This window comes from Schistosoma haematobium, chromosome ZW (genome assembly GCF_000699445.3).
Source record: "Schistosoma haematobium chromosome ZW, whole genome shotgun sequence".
In the NCBI taxonomy this organism is placed as follows: domain Eukaryota; kingdom Metazoa; phylum Platyhelminthes; class Trematoda; order Strigeidida; family Schistosomatidae; genus Schistosoma; species Schistosoma haematobium.
This window is the reverse complement of record NC_067195.1, coordinates 15462128-15486312: the sequence shown is the minus strand read 5'-3', so window position 1 is coordinate 15486312 and position 24185 is coordinate 15462128. Positions and strand designations below refer to the sequence as shown.

The 24185-nt window shown below is 35.2% G+C and overlaps 1 protein-coding gene across 1 annotated transcript; it reads right to left on the bottom strand.

The window, feature by feature from the left end:
* On the bottom strand, positions 1 to 23196 carry SMC2_3 (Structural maintenance of chromosomes protein 2). Its single transcript, XM_051210511.1, has 18 exons — positions 23159 to 23196; positions 22602 to 22810; positions 22254 to 22565; positions 22099 to 22209; positions 21921 to 22058; positions 21796 to 21873; positions 21689 to 21751; positions 21376 to 21651; positions 19663 to 19981; positions 17330 to 17535; positions 15138 to 15473; positions 14033 to 14312; positions 13078 to 13331; positions 8749 to 9027; positions 6039 to 6365; positions 4105 to 4256; positions 2310 to 2457; positions 1 to 415 (listed from the first exon to the last, which is right to left on the bottom strand). The coding sequence occupies exons 2-18, from the start codon at positions 22767 to 22769 to the stop codon at positions 251 to 253; spliced, it is 3612 nt and encodes a 1203-aa protein (XP_051070509.1). The 5' UTR covers positions 22770 to 22810; positions 23159 to 23196; the 3' UTR covers positions 1 to 250.
* Positions 23197 to 24185: the final 989 nt, after the last annotated feature.

The window sequence follows — 24185 nt, the reverse complement described above, 5'->3', positions numbered from 1 at the left end:
TCGTTAGCGGATAGATTCAACTCCCAACTGGATTAGAAACAACCCTATCAAATTTAACCGTTCAGTATTACCAGAATTCGCAATAATAAAGACTCAAAACGAAGAACGTATAACTACATATACACACCTAAGTTAATATATGTTGAATAAAGTGATATTTGAATATGATAAATTGTACATTAAATCATTATTAAGGGAGGATAGATAAATAACGTATCATTTAAAAAAGATAGACAGATACAAACACAATCTATTTAACACGCTTCCGTTGTCTCTCTGTTTGAGGCTGTTTATTTTCGTCGCGAACTCGTAGAGGTACATGCCGAGACACAGTTGAAACACCGTCTACAAATTTTGTTTTGAATAGTACATTAGCATTGTTGAACATTCCATCCTTGAGTGACACTACAATGAACTAGATCCGAAGGGAGCATAAAAATAACGGAGTAACTAAACTAAGTACTGTGAAGTTTCTAAATACGAGTTATATAAAAAATGCAACGTATTTACATAACTACACAAATAATTTCTATTACGATACGCGTAAAATAATACCGTGATGAACACATAAACATAACAATCGCTATATTTTGTATTGGGAGATCCTACGCATCCTTCATTTCAAACGCTGCTTGGTAAGGCCGATCTACTTAAAATTAACAGGCTGCAAAATTAGAACCTTGCTCCAATTACATAGATTCGTGCAAATTATCTGCTGAGAAGAAAAGGGTTTATATATCTAAATCGTTTGGGGCAGATTAGCATAATTCTGAAATAATCTGGGAGCAGCCATCAAGGAAACATACTATCCTGCTAGACTGAAAAAGCTGAATCCCCGATTCCATATAAGATTAAACATCGTGCGAACGACTATGTCACATTCCACAGTATTCACTTATTTACATATTTATATAGACACACAAACAAAGTGATCAAGGGTTACGAAGCACGTGCCCAAACGGTTTCAGAGTGACTCAATATCAAATACTCCGAAATACATAGAAAGCAGAAAACCAAATTCATTGACAACAAAACATATAAACACGATGGGTCATAGAATTGACCTTAATACAACTTCTAGGACGTTCTACAAGAACTGTCAAGGACGAAATCTTAGACTTATAGAACCCCTAGCTATTCGGATATCCAAATACCCTTCATGAATACTGGAAAATATATTACAACCACGAGACAGCATTGTTATCCATTATGCAAATTACGAGCTAGGGTGATGTGACAATTTTCTATCCTTCCCATGATAAGTTAATTTTTTCGCGCTTATTTACGACTACTGCTTTGTTTTCGTTCGACATCTTATTCAATTAACCTTTATTAGTTTTTATGAATGCTGTGACAACCATATATGTGACCGGATTGTTCGAAATATATAACATTTTTCAGATTAATTCTGTACTGCGATAGCCCTGTTAAGAAGAAATAATTATGAACTTTTATTGCAAGCGTCTCAACTTGAAACAGAGACACGTCAACTGTCAAACAAAATGTGTAAGTTACGTAAAGACCATAATAAATTTACACATTGCCAGTCAGCCAAGGGAAAATATTGCATAAAACAATGCGTATAAGCTAAATGTTCATACTTTTCTAATTTATTATGTGAATATTAAAAAAGAAACGACTTGCAATTTTCACTGTTAGGAAGAATGGCCTATCTGTCAAATCTATTTGTACATCGATAATCCTTTCTTCCTTATTCGAATATTTCTGTATATTACATCATACCACTTATTTAAACAGTAAACAATTCCAAGATCCATCGATTCGAACATACAGTACGCAAAACGGATTGGCCATCGTATGTTACTGCTTAGCCCTTGCATGAACCTGTGTCATTCTGTTTACTTATCATTCTGACCGCAACTTTTTAATAATTTTGGTAGTCACTAACAATTTTTTCTGGTGCATTTATCGAATTTTTGTCTCGGCGTAGCAGCTTCCAATTATTTAGATCTTAATGTCTGCTTCAGATGTTGACAGCTTGAGAATTAGAAAACAGCTATGTACTGATGTTGAGATTAGTGTATGTTTATAAATAATCATTATAAACCCCTTAAAAGGCATCTCTCTTTATGGCTGAATACATCGACGTCTCAGGAATATAGGTATGTTGATATTTAGTATATATTTTTGCACCCTTCTTCAGATAACCACTGCATTTGGGTTTTCAGTTTGACAAGTCAGTTAGTCATTGGGTTAGGGAGCTTAGGTATAATCCACAATGTAATCATGTAATAATTTACAGAAACAATTGTTGCAAACGAAAAAAAGAGAATTTTCAATATACCCACCTGTGAATGCTTAAAATGATTTTTAATCAACTGACCAATATTTTGTGTATGAGATAAATCGAGCGCCGCATCCACTTCATCTAATATATACAAAGGTGCAGGTTTGAAGAGTAATAAAGCCAGAATAAGTGAAAGGGCAGCTAACGACCTACGAACAAGATAAAATAATAAAACACACAGAATAAACTGTCACAAAAGCAAAGAATAGAAATAAAGGATGATATATGTACATATGTAGGAATTAAGTCCACAAAAAGTGAGTAAAAGGACAGGTGGCACCTATACATCTTGCAGAAACACTATTTTCCAGAGGTGAAAAAATACACCATTTATATACAGACACTAAATGTTAACTTAAAAAAGGTAGAAATTTATATCTTCATTAATAAGTTTTTATCCAGGTTAGCTGATCCCTGTTGAATTTCGAGTAATTTGTTTACGACCAGTGTGAGGAGTATTTAAATATACCTATCGATAGATAACTAAGAGAGTTCATATATCTGTTTCATGACTAAAAAATCTGAATACGTATTTAAAAAATAAGGTAAACAAAACAAACACAACTGAATATTCACAGACGAGTTCATATAGTCTGTGAAAAGAAACAACGAAGAACGGCAAAAACTATTTGTTTAAAACAATGCCTTGTTTAATTCAAAGTTTAAGAAATACTAAAATTTATTTTTGTGCCTGCCCTATCCTACAAACAATCAGCTTTCGTTTATAATGTATAAATTACTGTCGTATTCTTTCTTATCTGTAATTTAAACATGATCCATCCATTCCTTTTTTCGAATCTAATGTCCTATAGTCTGGATATAATTTTATTTTTATCACTTTTTGTGAGTTGTGATTCTGCTGACCATCTGTTTATTCATCTGTCTTTTGTTAAGTTGGTTGGGTCAGGAATAAATTAGATATACAGTTCAAGCTAAGTCATCTTCTCTCTCCTCGTGAAAATCTATCTGGTCAGTGATAGGGTAGTTTCATCTCTTTGACCTTAAGACTGTTTACTCACAAATCGGACTCACAGATTGCAGGCCTCAAAGTTGTACTAGGTAACCTATCACGTCAAGGTTGGAAACCAGATCAAGACAACCCTCTCTCCCCTTGGATATTAGGAGTAGACTAGTGAGGCGGACGAAACAAAGGTATAACAATACAATGTTTTGCAAGAGAATTTAATAACGCTACCCGGAAGTCTAGATGAAGACAGTAGTCATATATAATAATTATGAAGTAAAAATAAAAATCCTCAAGATTTCTCCATACATAGATCAACTATGCATATATATCAAAGTTTTTTGACTGAACTTTGGAAATCATGTATGCATCATGATTTTGAAATTAATACACAAATTCTAATAATAGCCATTGAATATAAAAGGACTTTAATGGTCAATTCAATCTTCTAAATGATATTTGACTATTACATATTGGTGTTTAAGCACAACATAAAACTGTAGTGTATGCTACTTAGGTTGACAGATATAAGTAGTATGTAGCAGCAATTGGAAGTGGAATGCCGACCAGCAGAAGATTGAAATGAAGAGAACTGGAAGGAAATCAGAGACCAATCATAATACCAACAGAATCAGGGGGATAATGGCGTATGTAAAGAGCAACACATTGGACTTCAAAAAAGACAAATGATGGTAACAGTAGGTTGATCGATAAAAACATTTCGGAATTCTGATGGAATTTAGAAACAGTGAGGAAAAATCCGAATACCTGGAAAATTAAATATTAGTTAATATTTCCCAAAATATCAATGTGACTAAAAATAAATTGATACCTTTGACCACCACTTAATTCTCCAAGTGATTCTTTCCAAACATCACCAAATGCAACTTTAATTTCTAATCCATCAAGAACACTCATACCTTCCGGGGGGAATAAACGTGCTTTACTTCCTGGCAACAGAGTTCCGAAAATGTTACAGAATTCCTAAATCGTGAGAAATAACAAACAGTGAAGTGCAAACGTAAATAAGTGACCTAAAGAAACTCAAAAAAGCATATTTGCGAAATTTACTAACGAAATTATTAAAACATTGAACTATTTTACTCCCTACAGCCAGATTGTGGATTGTAATCCAGAGAAATTCAATTGTATTTGAAGCGAGAAAAACACAAATATATTCTAATTTTGACCCAGAGCGTTAAATGCAGTACGAAGTACGGTGAGACTGTAATTCATGGACGACCTTCGAGCGACGCCAGAGTGACCTTGAGAAAAGTCACCTGCTTGAACTGATCATTTTTGTGTTTATCAATGCTGACAGCCGACTGTTGTCGAGGTCTTTATCAATTTGGATGTGAGTCACCTTTAATCTAAGCTAAATATTACTTGATATATGATCAGTTAATATTTATACATATTTGTGTATCAATATTTCGAGAATAAATAAAAATAATATATTTGTAATATCTCAATGAGTAGAAAATTGGATTTTCTACTCATTGGGATATTACAAATATATTATTTCTATTTATAACAATCAACCCAATGCTCAATTTATTCGAAATTATCAAATCAAACCTTGGTAATGACACCTACAATATTTCGAGAAGTTAGAACAGTCTTTTTACTTTAATCGAGTTTATGTGGATTATTCCGACCAATCTAAAAATAGTGCGACAATTATTATAAAAGTCTCTACATATGACTTAGTTTACAACAAACTATCACGTTAAATTAATATTAACCAAATATATTATACATTTATCAAATATAATTTAGTATGCACATTATATTTACAAAATTCAGTCATTCAATCAGCCATATCCAACGTAGAACCTGGTGAGTATGTACATCGGTTCAGGTTGTCACACCCATTCAGCACAATGAAATAAAACTTTCAGGCTAGATCACTGAGTGGTAGAGATGGTAACGTTATAAGTGGTTATAAAAAAGATTAGAACTCGAAGATACAATTCGAGAATAAAATATAAACTAGTGTAATAAGGATTTTTAAAAATTGCGAGGTGTTTAGAATATTAGGATCCATGAGACGGTAAAGAGTGAATGAACCAGGGTTGTTGAAAATAATATTGAACCATTTTACTCAAATTCTAACCACTGTTTACCATAATCACACTCATATAGTCTCTACCTGCCTACGTGGCTCAGGTTAACAGTCCGTGTCTTCATGGACTGGTACCATTTATTTATTTGGCCATCCCTATCTTTCTTCGAACTAACTCCGACATCAGCGTTTATCGAGCACCGAGGTAGGCGGTTGTTGGATACACATAATACAAGTCTTATCCATGTCAGTCGATAAATACTCAGTATCTCATCATTTGGTTCGCCATCGTTACCTAGTACTGTGAGTCTAACCTCAGAATTCCTAACTCAATTATCCCAACATATAAGAGTAATCCATTGAAGATATCTACGATCAAAGGCTATTTTTCACAGCCATAAAGTAGGACGGGGTGAACTCATTCTCTAATTGGAAGATAGATACCTCACCTATGCCACAAGTGGCGTACGTTGGCAAAGCCGACAGAACCTTCGGAATCCATGCCGAAATTCCGTCAAAAACCAACCCATCAGGGCTGATAAGACTCCCAAGTTAAGTGAAATGGTCGACACACTCAACTGTTTTACTGTCTAGCATTAGTTCAAGTGAAGACGCAGACTGGTTCCGAAGAAACACTTTGTACTTAGGGAAAAAACCTACAAAATTGAATTGCAATAGCATAACATGGAAATCACACTAACCTCATTGACTTTATTATGTGCACTTATTAAGACTTCTTCTTTTCGTTTATCTAAATCGTCAATAACTGCTTGAATTTTACGTTTATCAGCTAAAACAATCTCTTGACGTCTAATCAATTCAGAATATTGTTTTTCAGCATTACCAAGCATATTCATCGCACGCATATTTACAGTTCGACCAAGACGATCACGACGTTCTTTCAGTGAATGAATTCGTCGACGTGTTTCAATGGGATCACGTGAAGTAAAACAATATGGGCCATTTTCAACACCAAAATTTTGTTTTTCTTCATGAATCCATGGATATGCTTCTAAGAGTCGTTCCATCTATTAAAATAAAATAATGTCCATTACACAAATTATTTCCTACAGTGTAACTACGTAAATACTGAAATATTAGTTGTCACACAGTTCACATGTCAACGACTAAATTGTTCAGATAATCAGCAGTTTTAGTAATAATTAATATTTTGTAATATACAATTTTTCGAATCTATCAGTCAATCATTATAAACGTAGAGCCTGGCACAGATGTGCGTTGGAACAAGGTGCTATTACCATGTCAATGCAACAACATAAAAATAGCAATGAATAGGAAAACAGATCGAAATAATGTATTGGTAATAATCAAGATAAAAGTCCAGTATTGAGAATATAATTCGAAAAAACAATGAAAAGGTATAATATGAAGGAAAACTGGATTTCCAAATAAAAGAAAAGATAATGTGAGAGTGTATCTGTGATAATGTGGATGATTCTGAGCGATGTCGCCCAGTCTTCAACCACTGATGGTGGTTATTGAGCAGACCTACCTAAACAGCTAGAATGAACATACCAAGATGACTTAGATCAGTAGTTAGTGAGAAATACATGAACTGATGTTAATCTTCCAAGTAACATGACTTTGTCAAGCATACGTATCACAGGATGTTGATGGCTTTTCATATAATTGTTTTTCGAGTATTATCTCCTAGATAAACTTCCTTAAATAATTATAGGTATTGTACTTAAAAAAAACGAAATTATTTCTGAATATAGATACAATTAAGTCTATACACTTGTTAAGAGAAAGATGGGAAAAGCAAGTGTTATATCCTAGTGAACATTAAATTATGAGTAAGTTCCGAGAACTATTAATGGACTAATACTATATATATAGGGAATTTGGGAGCAATCTGGTGAACTCATTTGTTTATTTTTTTTAGAGGAATTATTTGTAAATGGTGTATAATTTATAATATATAACTTCTCTTTCGATTATTCACAGTGTTTAGATGTATGATGGATAATTAAAAAAAATTAGTTATTATACAATGACAATGAAGTCAATTTTTGATGTTACTTACATTACAATAAACATTGAACCTAGCTTACTACAGCAAAATTCACTAATCTTTAATAATTTAAAATGTATGTTCTTCTTTCAGTAGTACATTAATATAATTAATGAAAAGAGTTTGAATCAAATTTTCATTTTTGAAATATCATAAATTACAGAAATCTACTTTGAGTTAATTTGAATTGATGTTGGAATTCGCTAATAACGACCTTCATCTATATCACAATTTACTGATATATAAAATAAAATTGTACAATTTATTATTGAAACTAGACAAATTATCAGTTGAGAACCGATCACTTGAAGATTTTTAGTTCATTTAAAAGCATAATCATACAATAAATGATTAAATGACAATAAATTTATGACAGAATGTTAGTTATTCCGTAAAATAAAAAGATCTATACAAACTTACATCACGATCACTAAAGCATATAACGAATATGGTAGAAGAAAAAAAAAACGTACAGTTTATGGTAAAAATGGATTGTGTCTAGCGGATGATTCGAAGATACGCGTTTCATTCTATTTCGGACTCGGTAACAGAATTTACACATGCATCCTAGTGTGGATCTTCAAACTGGTCACAAATACAACTTGTAAACTGATGTAGTATTGAAGCAGTTCGCTTAGGATGGACATATACTGACAGAAGCTAACCAAATTCCATCTTAAACATTAATAATAGGAAAATCCAACCCTTTACATGATGCATATATAGAAAAATAAGCTCTTAACATGTTTCACTAAAACAAACAATGAATACAACAACTATCGCCTAATAAAAAATACATTGACTTTAAAAACATTCCGAAAACCAAATAAATGAGCTCCACTGGTATTTAATGATACCCTAACTAAGAGCAGTTAGTAACGTCAACTAGAAAATCCAAAATTCTCCTATATATTTATTAGTTCCTTAGTTTTAGTGAGAAGTAACCAATAGGATTCGGGCATGTTAAAAGTAAGGCAGTTATCTAACAAAAACGTGGGATGATAGTTGCATGATATTACGAATGGATGGGAGTAAAACATGGAAACCACCAAGTGACAACTTAGTTGTTCAGAGTTTGCGAGCAAAATCTAAGGTCTTGGGTTCAATGCACGGTAGTGGAGTGGTAGATACGCACTGCCTGACGAGTCTCATGATGGGATGAAACACATACCAAGCCCTTCCTGACTTTCAATGGCTATTTAAATGACATTGATTTGTGAGGGTAACTATGAAATAAATAATTAAAGAGAAATTAAACATATTCAAGCAGGTACAGCAAGCATTGATAAAAAATTGTAAGAACTCACTAAAAAAACGAAAAGATACCTGTATTGTGTATCACAAAAGAATTAAAATACAATATGAAAATTAATTACCTTGATATCGGCTTCTTCATTTTCCTTAGTTTGCATTTCAATTTGATGAGAAAGTTTATCCACTTGACTGTTTGTTTGATTCAACGATTGAACTAATTGACCAGCTTCTTTCTCTGCAGATGTCAATGCACGAACAGTTTCATCAATTAATCCTCGTTGTTTATTAACAGCTTCACGTGCTTTAATTAAAGCTTCTTTAGCTAATCGTGATGCATCAATACAACGTTCTTCTTCTGCCTGTGCATCTCCTACAGCTTGAATTGCTTCTTCAAGAGACAGCTTAATAATGAGTATACACAAAAGAAATAAGTATTTAAAGTATATTAACAAAATGCTTTATTTTAAAATCGGTTATCACCTTCAAGCAATTCAATATTGTGAGTTGTTTCCTTACTTTCAAAGATCATTGTGTTGAAATCTGATATTTTACAGCTGGTAAAAATGACAATAAATGTTGGTAAATCATAAATGTTTCGTATAAAACTATACAATCTCTCTTTAAAGCTATCTCAATGTAATGTTAAACATCTTAAAGTTTAAACACATATAAACAAGTGGTTTGGTCAAAACTACTCGATTGATATAGACATAAGTGGTATGCCAATATATTAGCGTTGTAAACTTGTGAACACATTATGAATGGTATGCTTCTTACAATCATTTATCAAGTATATTACAGCATAATGCACTCAACTCCAGGCCACATTGTTTGTTTGAGGGTCAGTGATGATACTACCTGATTGTATTTGCTAAAATAAACGGATAATATTTCAAATATATAACTAATAAGTTGAAAACTGAGTAGTTTACCTACCTAATCACAGCTTAAAATTACATCTTAACCACTGCTTTGTGGTGGCTTAGTGGTTAGAGTGTTCGACCTTAAGCGATTAAGTCTCAGGTTCGAGCCCCACCCCGTCTACTTCACTGGGTAACAAGGTTGTATCATTAGCACTAAATCTAACTTATATCCAACTACCTGAAGAATCATATCTAAGTCAGAATAGATAACACTATCAAACCTTACTTGAAAGTAAACCTAAATAACACGATCTCAATGATACCATAGAAATAACCCATACTACTAGTGGTTCATAATAGTGAATGGTATTACAACTGCATTTCAACCGATGAATTTACTTTCGAAACCTTGATAACTATAGCAACGCTTCAGACATTTGACTTAAGAGTTTGAAAGTCAGGACAATAAATGACTGAACAGCACAACTCAGTCAGCTACAACGTAGGACCAGGTACATATATGCATCGGTCCAAGTTGACATACCTCATTAACACAACAAGATGGACACCGGATTCATAAAAGTAGTTAATTCAGAGGTGGTAATATATAAAAGAAAGATTGCAATAAGAATATAGTACAGGAAGAAAGAATCAGTTAAGAAAGTCGACCACACTTGAATTGTTACTAAACATAGATGGATACATAGTTTTTCATCTTATCGAGATATTAAAACAAAAACATACTATAAAGATAGTGTTAACATAAACTGTTTACTTTATTAAAGGGTAGAACAATTACAAAACAATAACATAATATGTTATGGTAGGTAATTTACAATGAAGTAATTATACATTATATTAAGTACCACAATCTTGATTACATGATTTCAGCCATAATTCGGCATGATTTTCTTCAAAATCACAGTCGACCCTAGAGATGTGACAGTCAAGACAGAAGGAATATATCGTAACATTTAGGATTTACTCCGCTGATACAAATTTTGTATATTGAAGATCTTTTTAAACAAAGATGAATGGTGGCTAGCAGTGAAATCCAGGACGCGCGTTTCATCCCATTTGGGAAGATACAAGCAAAACAACACCAAGTGAATTTAAACTTCACCCAATTGCACAAGCATGTGGCTATCAGGACTCAGTAGTTAATTGGATAACGCGATGGCGTTTGAAGCGAATGGTAATGGGTTTGAGTCCCGGATTGAACACCAACTCTGCGACGCAGGTACATTGAGCTGACGAGTGCCAAACAGGACGAAACGCGTGTCCTGGATTCCACTGCTAACTACTACTCATCTTTGCTTAAAAAGCTTTTGACTTAAGGCTATATCGAGGCAAACCGCACAGGATGCACATATGCCAACATGAGACTGATGAATTGCAGTCTCAAATAACAATGGGAAGATACAAGTAAAACAACACCAAATGAATTGAAGATCTGTAGTAGAAATATTTTTTAGCATAACGAAATCCAAAAAGGTGTAAGAAATATTCAAAAATACAAAACGTCTTTGTATTAAGTACGGCACACAGAGATACCATTAGTATTATGTCAGTCAGTCAGTTACAGAGTGGAACCAGGCACATATATGCAATGGTCTAAGCTGCCAAACCTTATTAGCACAACAAAATGAACACTGAATTCATAGATTTCATATAAGGACTTGATACATGGAGAAAGAATTGGTCTGTAGAAAGAAAGGTATACAGTAAATTTAATCTCACGGTTTAAGGGAAGACAAAGTGTATACACCTACGCCAGTGTGATCGATTCTGAGCCTAGAGTCGCCTAGAGTCTCCAACCACTGGGTACGATAGTCGTGCGGACCCCAACCAAGTAGTTTGAATCTATCAGCATGGCTCAGACTAGAAGTTGGTGACTTTATGGACTGATGCCACGTTTTAGTTTGGTCGCCCAAAACTTTTTTCCATACGTCTCCGATACTAGTAACCATTGCATGCCGTGCTAGTCGGTGGTTGGACATGTGTAATACGTGGCGCAACCATCTCAGTCGATGAAGATTCACAACCTCACCAGCTGATTTACCATCCTTCCCTAATAACTTGTGTCCAACCTCATTATCGCTTATACGGTGATCCCAGCAGATGACAGCAATATTTGTAAGATATGCGATCAAATAATAGTAACTTAAAAGTATCCTCTACTCTTAGTGGCCACGTTTCGCAGCCGTAAAGTAAAATAGAACGAACTGCCGCACAGTATACTCGACTGTTAATTGATAGACGGATATCTCACCTTCGCCATAGGTGACGTAGGTTGACAAAAGCCAAACGAGCTTTCTGAATCCGTATAGAGATTTCGTCAGACACCAACCTATTAGGGCTAATCAGACTTCCTAGATAAGTGTTGTCGACGCGTTCGACTACTTCACTCCAGTTCAGGTGTTGACGCAGGCCAGTCCTAAAGTAATAATTTGCATTTAGAGGAGGGAGAAACGCATCCCAAACATCCTGGTATTGTTGCTCAGTGCTACCAACAGACTGTATTTTATCAGTGTCTCCACCAAACAGGACTGTGTCATCTGAGTATTCTAAATCAATAAGTGGACCTTCTGGTAGGAAATCAATGCCCGAAAATTCAGATGATGAGAACGTTATTTCCAGTAGTAGGTCTATGATGAAACTAAACAAAACTGGAAATAGTGTACATCCTTGCCAGACAGCACTTGAGGTTGCAAACTGAGATGAGAATTCGCCATGAGCTCTGACTTGACTGGTAGTGTTCGAGTTAAGAGCCCTCACATGGTTTATGCACCTCTGAGGTACGCCTTTCAACGACAGACACTGTCACAGAACGTCTCGGTTTACGAAGTCAAACATAATGATTAGTTCATTTTGTATTGTTTATTTGAATCTTTTCATTGATGTTTAGGATTACAATTGCTTAGTCTCTTATTGACATAAGTGTATCCTGTATGAATTGCCTCGATATTGCCTTAATTCACAAGCATTATAAGCAAAGATGGATGGTGGCCATCAGTGGAATTCAAGACGCGTCAGCTGGATGTACCTGCACCCTAAGGTTGATGTCTACTTCAGGAATCAAACCCAGTATTGTTCGCTTCAAACTCCACCGCGCTATCCATCAATACGAAAATGAATTAAACGTCATCACACTGCACAAGCTAGTGGCTATCTGAACTTAGTAGCTAAGTGGGTAACGCGATAGCGTTTGAAGCGAACGGTAATGGGCTTGAGTCCCGAATTAGACATCAACTCTAGGGTGCAGGTACATCCAGCTGAAAAGTCCCAAATACGACGGAACGAGCGTCTTAAATTCCACTGCTAGCCACCATCCATCTTTGCTTATAATGACTAGTATCATGTTTATTGACATGATGTAAATTCCCACATATAGATTTGTGCACTTGGCTTTGAATCAAACCCTGCGTGATGGCTATGGAAATACTCAGGTCGCCAAATTGAAATAGATGGGGTAGGACACGAATCTACGATATAGTGGTTGAATGTCTACAAGATATATCATAACGTTGCTTATATAAGTTAAGAAAATCTGATGCATGTGATTATTTAACCGAGAAAAAAAGTTACCTTTAAAGTATTTAGTTCTTTTGACAGTTCTTCAGCTTCTAAGCGTAAAGTTTCTTTTAGAGAATTCTTCTCCCTTAAAGCACTAACCGTGGATTCCAGTTGAACTTTAGCTTCTGAAAGTGCATTTTCAGCTTCCTGTTCTTCTTTTTTAAATTCAGCTACGGCGTTTGCTGCTTTCTCATGAGCTAACTTAGCTTTTAAAGATGCTTGAGTAAGACGTTGTTCAGCGTTTTGTAGAGAATCTTCGACTTGTTCTACACAAAACGAATAGATTTATGTAAGTCAAAAAGTGCACATCTATTAAATTAATTCTCCTAGAAATAAACGCTACCTAATGGATTTCAACGATGGAATAGAGAAAATTCATAAAAACGAACATGATTCCAATGATGGTATCTTTCAAAACAAAGAAGGAGGGAATCACGATGAACGCCATCCAGTATGATGCACCCACTAATGATAGCAACAACGACAATAAGGATAAGTTCTATGAGAGGTTGCAATCAATCATAGCGGAGTGCCCAAGAAAGGATCTCACAATCGTGATGGGAGACCTAAACGCCACAGTCGGAATGGACAACACGGGATATGAAGATATCGTAGGACGACATGAACTAGGAGAAAGGAACGAGAATGGTGAGAGATTTGCAAACCTATGTGCATTCAACAAATTGGTTATAGGTGGCACAATATTCCCACACAAACGCATACACAAAGCTACGTGGATCTCACCGGATCACACTACAGAGAACCAGATAGATCATACTTGTATCACAGTGCACAGTATAAAATATCATAAACTGAACAAAAACAGGTGTGGTATTACATAATGGAACAACCAACATGCTCTTATATCTCATATCCTAACTTATGAACGAAATAAAAATTTCCTTGAAGAAACCATGTATCACATGTCAGTAGTATTTAGATTACCACTGAAACGATGAAAACTCACTTAATTCAGTTCTAGTAGCTGCCAAGTCTGCACGTAATCGATGTTTATCTGTCTGCCTTATTTGAGTCTCTAAAAGTTCTAATTGATGGCGAGCATTATCTAACGCTTCTCGAAGATGACTAATATTTTGGGATCGTAATTGAGCTGCTCTGACATTTGCTTCACCTTGAGTAACATTTTCTTCAGCTTTTTGAGCCGCAACCTCAAGATCACGCCACTTAAATATACGAGATAATAAACTATCCGAAGCAGTTCCCCGACTTCCACCGGACAGTGTGCCCTAAAATATGACAGAAAAGAGCATTAGTGAAAAGTATCTTTAAATAATTCAGCTGAAGAATATGCAGTACTTAAATTCTTCAAATGAATATACTGAATTTATCGTACAGTATTGTAAAAAGCTGATAATGATGAATAAACTTCAGTGAAAAACTACATCATCCCCTTAAACATATATACAATAATAAAATAATATGGTTGAATAATATCGCCAACTGAATGAAAGTAGAGGAGTAGACCATTGAGTGCCGGCTCAGTACTCTACAGTGGATGCAAGCTGCTAAAATGTTCTACATTAGAATGGAATAGTTCTTCATAGCTTCCTAGTTTTCACTGATTGCCTAAGTAAGGTCAGTTTCCGATGTCGATTGTAAAATAACATGAAATAAAACCTCTGTATCTTGGAAAACATAGTTAATTCATTGACAACAATTTAACTGACGGAAACACGTCTAACACAACAGATTTGACGGTCAAGTCAACAGTTTCAAATCTACATACCAAAAACTAATAGAGGCCCCTACATGATATATCAAACGTGTTAAGAACGAAGAATTTGTTATCATTACTATCTTCTGCATGATACTAATTTTTTACGTACAGATTAATGCATTTGATTTAAAGACATACCTTAAGCAGGGAAGCTAATGATGCTATTCGTCCACTCAAACGAAAGTAGGTAGAGTGGAGTTCGAATAGACAACTTCTTGGCCAAGAGTCAAACACTTTACCCATTATCCCACCCCTTCACACTATGAACAAGTTCACAAGTAAAGAAGCAATGATCAAAATCACTTTTTTCTAAAAGAAAAATAAAGATGATTACCTGAGGATCAAATACATCACCTTCTAATGTTATTGTTTTCTTTTCAATACCAGGGTGAAATGCAACACGCCTAGCTATTTCCATATCTGGACATATTAATACACTACCGAATACATATTCCATAACTGGTTTAAGCATATTATCATATTCAATTAATGAAAGAGCAGTGACAACATTTGATGCACCAACTAATGACTGGGCATTTTTAATAACACCATCTGATATGGGATTTCCACGTATTTGAGTTAACGGAAGCATAGTGACACGTCGACGAATTTGACCACGTTCTAATAAAATTTTACCAGTGACTTCTGTGTCTACAACAATGTTCTGTAACTAAAATCAGAAAATGTTAAACAAAGTAATTAAAAGGACATAAATTTTACAATACGATAATCATAGTAGGAAAACAGAAAATGTCTGTTAGTTTATGTAAGAAACATATCTAAACTTCAGTGGTTAATAAGATTATGCTTGTTTTATTAATATATATTGTGTCGACATGTGACTTAACAGTAGACAAATAAATAGAAAAAGATAATATTATATTTCCTAATAACAAGAAAGACTGATTTAGCTAAGTGATTCCGACATTTATCATATTATTATCTATATATTTGTAGATAAACAAATGGCTTCTGTAATCGGGAACATTAGTGAAAAGTGGTCCGACACCAAAGGAAATCATGATTGTCATTTACATTCACTTCCTTTATGTAGCCAATGAATTCAAAGGTTATGTGTGAGGAATACAGGAAAAATACTTTCTTATGAGCTCCATGAGGTCTGCTAACCAAATTTCTGACGAGATAACGGGATCTAGACATGTTAAGAATTTATAGGAGACGTAATCCAAGTTTATATACTTTGAACAAACGATATAACCGTAATGTCATTGACCCTGTTAGTTTAATACGCCTGTAAATGTCTTCTTTAGTCACATAATTCTTTTTCATCCTATTAGGAAATTTAGTTGTCTTCCGACCACTTCAGTCTTATTCTGTTCTCTGATATCTTTAGAAGGCTTGATGCTATTTGAAAGCACATTTATTATCTTTTTGACGTAGATTGTGCGGTCCACCGGAAATACCCTTGTAACTTTGTTTGGACGTGTTATTGAGAGATCTTGATTGTTTCTGAGTAGTTTGAGTTTTTTATGGTATTTTGTTAGGAGACTTCTAAGTGCTAACTTAGTGTTTAAATATTGATCGCAGCTCTCAATGGTAGATTGAAAGTAATAAACTTCTCGGTGGGATACTGGGTTAGGAATGTTATTGTATTTGATAAGGTTGTCAAATTAAAAATGTGTGTGAATTTTGTTAATTTTGTGACTTATGTCGCAGAATTTTGTTTCCGTATATAGAATTCCCAGCAACAGAATTGATGAGAACATTGGAAAATAATTGAATAAGCATCTCTCATGATTATTTGGGAATTTATGTTGTCTCTGTAGCTGTCAAACTCTCATCGCGATTCAAAGTTAAGGTTCGTGTACGTTTATCAGTAACCGTAAGAACATATTTCCGACCGTTATGGCTACCTTGATGTAGTGGTCGGGCTTGCCTATCGTGATGAACCAATCGGGGTATACTGGCTAGGACAATTGTTCCTCAAGGACCTACCATGCAATGCAAGTCAGTTGAAGAGTGGTAAGACTAGAAGTAGCAAACCCAAGATCCGAAGGAAAAGCCAAACTTCCGACTGTACAAAGGTGTGACCGTAGTAGGGATATGAGTATTGCTTGACCAGACAGAATCTTTAACAACCTGTAAAGTTAATATTAATTATTTTATTCTCTTTTATCTCCCCTTCATCTTTTAATTTTTTACCATTGTTAGCATTATGATTTCTATCAGATTGCTCCGATTCCTATTGAATCACTGTAACTGATCTGACACGTGGTTATCAGAACTTATATAAAACGGTACTAGTTATTATTGTTATTTTTAAATAAAACTGTGCTGCATATAACTGAAACGAGAGAAATGATAAGCTTAACGTTAGGCATGGTTCAGAGGTAAAATTAATTCCCTTAAGACTTATAAATAAATACCAACAAACAGTGGCATTATTATACGCATACAATTAACATAAACCAATAATACGTTCTAATTTCACCATTCAAAACTATGAATATAAAACATCTGATGTAAGTTAGTCAGAGGTGAACATCAATTAACATAAGAGATTACCTTATTTCCAGCTATCACTTCTAGAGCAACCGCATATTTTAAATCTTTGACACGAAACAATTTCGCAACAGGTCCGAGAACACGACGTCTATCAAAATTTGGCTCTGGATCAGTATAATCAAACACAAGTTGAGGGAATTGAGATGATAACTTTGAAGCTTGATGACGTAACTCCCTTGCTTCCTTAACTAAGCCAAGCTGCTTCTCTGTGAATAAAAAAAATATATACAATTAGGTAGAGATACTGGGAACATCCTACCATGATAAGCGGTGGTCTAGTGGTTAAGACGATCGACTTTCAGCGACTAATTCGTGGATTTGAACCCCACTCCACCTACTTTAGTTTGAGTAATCAGATAATATCAGTAGTTGCCACATCCAGAGTGTGGCGCAAAGCCAAGTACATTAATCTTTACCTGGCAAATAAATTGAGTAACTAATTGGATGATAAGCAGCTCGAAATGAAAACTAAAGCCAACATATGTTGTTTTTGAATGACATTCATTTTTTATTTCAATAAAATACCTCGAAACATATTCAAAAGTCACAAGAAAATTCTCTCAAACATTCAACAGTTTTTAAAATCAGTTGGCTGTATTTAAGATGGATTAGTTGATAACAGACTAACATATTATCACTAGCACTGCTCTTTTCTATATCAACAAACTAATATTTTTATCCGATTGTATAATACAAAAAAACTACTAGCAAAAATGTTACTGAGATTCGGATTAATCGCTGCTTAAGGAGTTGTGTTCAGTTTGTGCTCCCTACGGATGTACCTACCAACTTTATTCTAATGACTAAAACAAGAAGGCTGGATCCATCGATAAAACAACTGATACTTTAAGAATCTCAGATCTGTTTTGAGGAGACATAATTCTGATTAACCCCAGACATAAAATACATTGCCCCACTTGATGGTTATCGGCATTTGGTCACAAAAGTTCGTACGGTAATTAGAAGTAGCTATCGACAACTAATAGAAAATCACAACTTACAGAACATGCCTGGATTTCATCTGTTACCGCCTACACTTTAATAATTGCGAAATGTACAGTTGGAGAGTCTTTGCATACTTAATTAAAGATAAATGTGGCCGATGTATGTCTATGAAGAAATAAGGCGGTTAGTTCACAAAGCATTACAATCATACTTATCCTAACTTTCTGTGGGTATCACTTACAATCTAATTTAAAGATAGCAGTACAAACAATGCCCTAGTACGGCTGAAGGCGGGGACAGTCCGCTCTCCCTCTCCAAATGCTCTCATATGGACACGTGTATATAACCACTGTCAGAGGAGTCCTACTCACTGCCTTCTCACGGCGGTCTTGTTTACGAAATTGAGAGGACGAAAAGCGAATATCCGACACTTTAACCGGGTTGGTTGATATGGAAGATCCATCTATGGGAATTGGAAAACCATGATTCCAAACTAACGGTGCATATGGGCTTCAGGATCCTGAAGGAACAAATGGCGTGTGAACACTATTGTTAGTCATCCACTACCATGGGACTGAATCTCTTAACGTTGCTCCACTGCATTGTGGTTTAGACATTGTTGGGATATTCGGGAAAATATCCCAAAAATTATTCTGTTAAGTCTAACGCTATCCTTGGACTTGAGATGGTGTCATTTCCTTATTGGTCAATATTTATTTCATGTGTCATTTTCCTACTGGTCAATATTGTACAACGTTATTTGCTATTTTATGGTACGATGTGGTCTGCTTGGTTGGTGTATAAACAGAGTACGTTTGAAATATAGTGGTTCATACCTCCGAGGCTGAGACTTGCGTTCTGGACTCAACTGGCTGGGCTAGACAAGGAAGCGGGACCAATCAGAACCCTAGGCCGTTCTTAAGTGTTTGCGCGTCTTTGGCCCGATCGATAATTCGCTGGCCTCTAATCTGCCGTCACAGTTATAGCAGACATTTAGGTCAAAGGCTCCGGGTGTGGCTCCCTAAAAAAGCCATCTGCTTCGGTTCGAGCACCCGGACTAGTATCCAGACCCACGTACAAATCAAGTGACTTGTGTGGCGCATATGTATTCGGTGACGCTTTTGTACCAATGTTTGTGTGCTGAAATGATGAAATTATAAAATAGCCAGCCAGATAATATGCACACAACCTTTCGAGAAATAAAAATTTTGGCGCGGTAAATTGAACTCCCATTATATTAGTTTATCACACTAACAATTCAAACAAAATTTGGTGTAAATCACTTTTAAAAACGGAATTCAATACACATTAGTTTCATTGGAGGCACCAAATACATATGCGCCACACAAATCTCATTCGATATGGGTGAGTAATGCTTCATCACTTACCACTTAACACAGATTCGCTACCAACAGACCTATCATCCGCCTCAGCTCGTGTCAATTTCTTAGTTAATTCGTCAATATGTGCAGTAAGTTCCTTTTGTTTCATTTCTTCTTTAGATTCTCCGTCTATTGACCCATGTCCGAAAGTTTTAACGACAATGGCTTCTTGTTTAGCAAGCTCATTTTGTAGATGTTTCTGACGCATTTTCAGTTGAGAAAGTTCAGTTTGTGCGGAGCACTTCTCACCATCTGCAACTCTAACCTGTTCAGCAAGGCTAGCTGCAACACCATTTTCTCCACTGGAAAGACCGGATTTTACTGCCTTTACACGTAATAAATAAAAATGTATAATATAAGTCTTTAAAAATGTATGCTGACTAATTAATTAATCTATCCAATTTACAGACTAAGTACACGACAAAACTTTAGTTAGGTCGCAAAGCTTGATAAATGTATAAAAAATGGCAGAACTGGCCAGAAACGGGGTCAACTAAGAGTGGTTTGCTTGAAATTTTTGGCCATTTAATTTCCAACTTTGCAAATATTGCAGGGAATGTTTATGCTGTTTCGATGTTTTTGTCAAAACAGAATAAACTTAGTGAAAGCTGTAACTTTTGGGGCCGTTTTATGGATCATTGTTATACATATTTTTATTATATAATTGTTGAATAACTGGATTAATGTATCTCTACATTTTTTGTATTATAATTTTTCACTAGACTCAACTGTCGTTATACATCTTACTGCTCCTTGACCACTCCTAATTAGCTTTTAACACTTTGTTCCGCTCACTGCCATTTATGACTTGTGTGGGAAATATTTCCTATTTGGGAGATGTGGTGGTTTGATAATTCATGTATATGGACTCATATGTTTGAGTATGATGAACCAAACTGAGTGACAACAAAGATATGTCCCTGCTAACTTCGTCTTCTGGTTAGACATTGAGTTGGCAAGAATTAAAGGGCAAACAAGTGCTAGTTTTTTGGTCGTTAATCACTGATCGTTATCACTGTTCAGTTAGAAGACCAGTCATCCCACAGGTGGTACAAACAGACACAACGACTATCTGCTCTTATTGTAAATCCGGTTACCTGAGGAAAACAAAGGGAAAGAAGTCTTGGAGATATAACAGTTTTAGCTGGCTACATATGTATATTAACTATCTAATGCACTGAATTGATTTTACAAAATGTATACGGATTATTGTAAAGATAATTACTGTTGAATTGAAGTGAAGATATTACGGTGGTTATTATAATTTTTTTCTCGTAAGCCCATTAGATAAACGAAAGCTGAGTGCGTTTGGATTCATGTATCGAATATACTATGTTGTGGGAAAAGATGTCGAAAAGGGCAAAGCAGATTTACGGCAGATGATGGTTCAAAAAAATTTTGAACATTATCAAGTCAAATGATCATTATATTGGAATTTATTGCAATATAATGAATTGATACTGCAAATTACTAACGGTAGCCAACAAATAAAGCAAATTTTATTACCATCAGTAAAATGACAAAAACTCAGCTTACGAAGACACTTATTAAGCTTAAATTCTACATCAACAGTCGCTGTTTATATAACCGATTCACTATTCTATTCTATTTATGGACACGATAGCTTAGTCATTACAAGTGGTGACTCGCTAATGTGGAACAGTTGATTCAAATAATTTCAATGGGTACTATGACGTACTATCTGAAGTAAATGCTTACCTGTAAACGCTTTTGAGCCGCTTCAAATTTAACTTTGGCTTCTTCTGACTGTGCTAGGACGGACTGGTACTCAATACCAGCAGCAGCTTCCGCTGCTTTATGTTTAGAAGACAACTGCTCATCAAGCTCCATACACTGTGACTCCATGGACTTAACACGCTGTTTGGCGGCCCGAAGAGATTCAGACGCCCTTTGAGAAGCCCCCTTAGCAACTGCTTCTGTTTTTTGACATGCAGACATTGTAGATTCTAATTCTTCAAGTGCTGTTCCTTGATGCTTTAGATAAACGCTTTAAGAAAACAGTACAGCCTACCTCATCTCTTTGTTTGCAAAGTTCAGCAATACGACTTTCTATAATTTCTTTTGACTTCCGAAGCTAAAAGACAAACGGACTAAATAGAACCAATACGGTTAAGTTACTTCTTCCATATTCTTTTTTTGCTCATCCAACGAACGTTCAAGTGTAATTAAATCTCCTTTTGTTCGTTTTTTAGCTTCCTAAAATCCAGGTGTATATTAGCCGATAACTTTGATAGTCCACTAACCTCTAAACAAGTATAGTCGTAAGCGACAATAAACTTTTCCAGATGATTAATTTCACGTACAACTTTCTGATACTCTAAATAACTGCTCCGTTCTTCACGTAATTTCTTGATAGTAGGGTTAATATCTTCAGTAAGAATCTATGAGAAGCGACATAGTAGTAAGTAAAAAAAAGCTCACTCTATCTATTTCTCTTAATTTACTATCTTTCTTTTCAATAGTTTTAAGTGCTGCTTCCTTTTTATTTTCATATAGTTTGGTGCTTGCTGCTTCTTCTAATAATGATAGGATCTAAAGTACATATTTAAACACTCTATAACACTTATTTGGCTTACCTCCGGTGGTTTCATATTTAAAATTTTTGTAATCCTACCTTGCATAATTAGAAAGTGAGGATTATTAACATTAAGTTGCACTGAGTGAAATAAATCATGAACCCTTGTGGTGGTTGCGTTTGTTCCGTTAATCAGATATTTATTTCTGCCTCCAACGACAATCTGCTTTGTGATTGTAAGCTCATCAAACTGCTCATAACCATATGGGGATTGTGACTTATCCATATTGTCAAATACTGCGCTTACGGTAGCCTTGTTTATTCCTGCTTGACCACATTTGTAAACCAAATCATGTAGATTTGCTGCCCTTACCTATAATCAAATTATCAGGAAAGACAACCAACCTACATGCGATAGATTTGTTATTCCAAGTAAGAAGCATATAGCATCTAATATATTTGACTTTCCGGAGCCATTTAGACCGGTAATCGCATTGAACTGTGGATCAAATCCATCGATTTCCGTTCTCTGACAATAGGATTTGAAGCCATCAATAACCAACGACTTTATATACATTATGAAATGCAAGACACCTGGACATTCAGATAGTACGCAATCTATAAGTACATGACAAATAAATAAATGCTTAGGACAAGGAATCTGCAACAAATCATATAAATGGGCACAAATCTAGGTTAATATACTTTACAGCAATGTAAGAAAAATTAAAAAGATGGAAACAAGAGCGAAAATAATAGCGGCAGTGTTTGAAACTTAAGATTTAATATTGGCTTTTAAGTATAGTTTCGACATGATTATGAAAGCATTTGTTATCAACAGTCACCAGACTTATTCAATCTGTCTAATTACCACAAGGACTAAGAGTGCTATATATTTTCCTAAATTTTATACGTAGAGTGACTGTTTAGCCTAAGACCACTGTACCTAACTACAAAGCTACGGACCTTCGGCCACTCAGAAAACAAAATTTAAACAATCGTCAAGGTGCAACGAAATAACCTTGAAATGAAGGACAAATAAATAATATATTTGTAATATCCCAATGAGTGGAAAAATTAAATTTTCTGACGTTTCGTGTCTTAGTGCAAACCACTTCTCTGAAGAAGTGATCTACACTCACTTCAGAAAATCTAATCTTTCTACTCATTGGTATATTACGAATATACTATTTATTTATAACAATCTACCCAATGGTCAATTTATTCGAAATTATCAAATCAAACCTTGGTGATGATACCTAGTTGAAATGAATGGTTCAAATGGTTGTGGAAGGAGTAGAAGAAGCTTTCACTTAACGGGCTTCCGTGTCTATTACCAGTGGATCACCAATACCTCCAGGCAGTAACCTACGTATATTAACGATAACAGAGAAAAAAATCGGTAAATCATAGTAAGATTTTATTCTCGCTCCTCAAGATCAGGTCAATTTTCCTCTTAAAGGACTCCTAGGAAGTCGTTTGGACTGGCTCATTCGGAAGTGAATTCCAGCATTTGACAACCCTTAAGGAGTAGAAGCGCTATCTACAATCCTTTCTGCTGTGTTGTGTCTCTAGTCTCTGGGTGTTAACCCTTAGGTTCGTGTTAGAACTAAACTTAAGTAGGTGTTTAAGGGGATGTTTGGAGGTGTTAAGGATACTATAAGCCATTAGAGAGTCACCTCTAAGACGCCTATACTCTAATGGGTTAAGGTTTAGTGTTTGGAGGCGTTCTTCATGCGGCTTGAATTTGAGTCCCCGAATTGATTTCGTGGCTTGCCGTTGGACACACTCCAGAGTGTCGTTGTCCTTTTGGAGTGAGGGAGAAAATACTATGTTTCCATATTCTAAATGGAGACAGATAAAACTACTGAAGATTATATGTAAAATTCTTCCGTCGAATTGGCCAAAAATGCGCTTCAATGTTACCAGTGCAAGGTTTGCTCGGAAGACATTTTTGTCACAGTTAGCATAAGACTTTAAATCGTAGGGCACC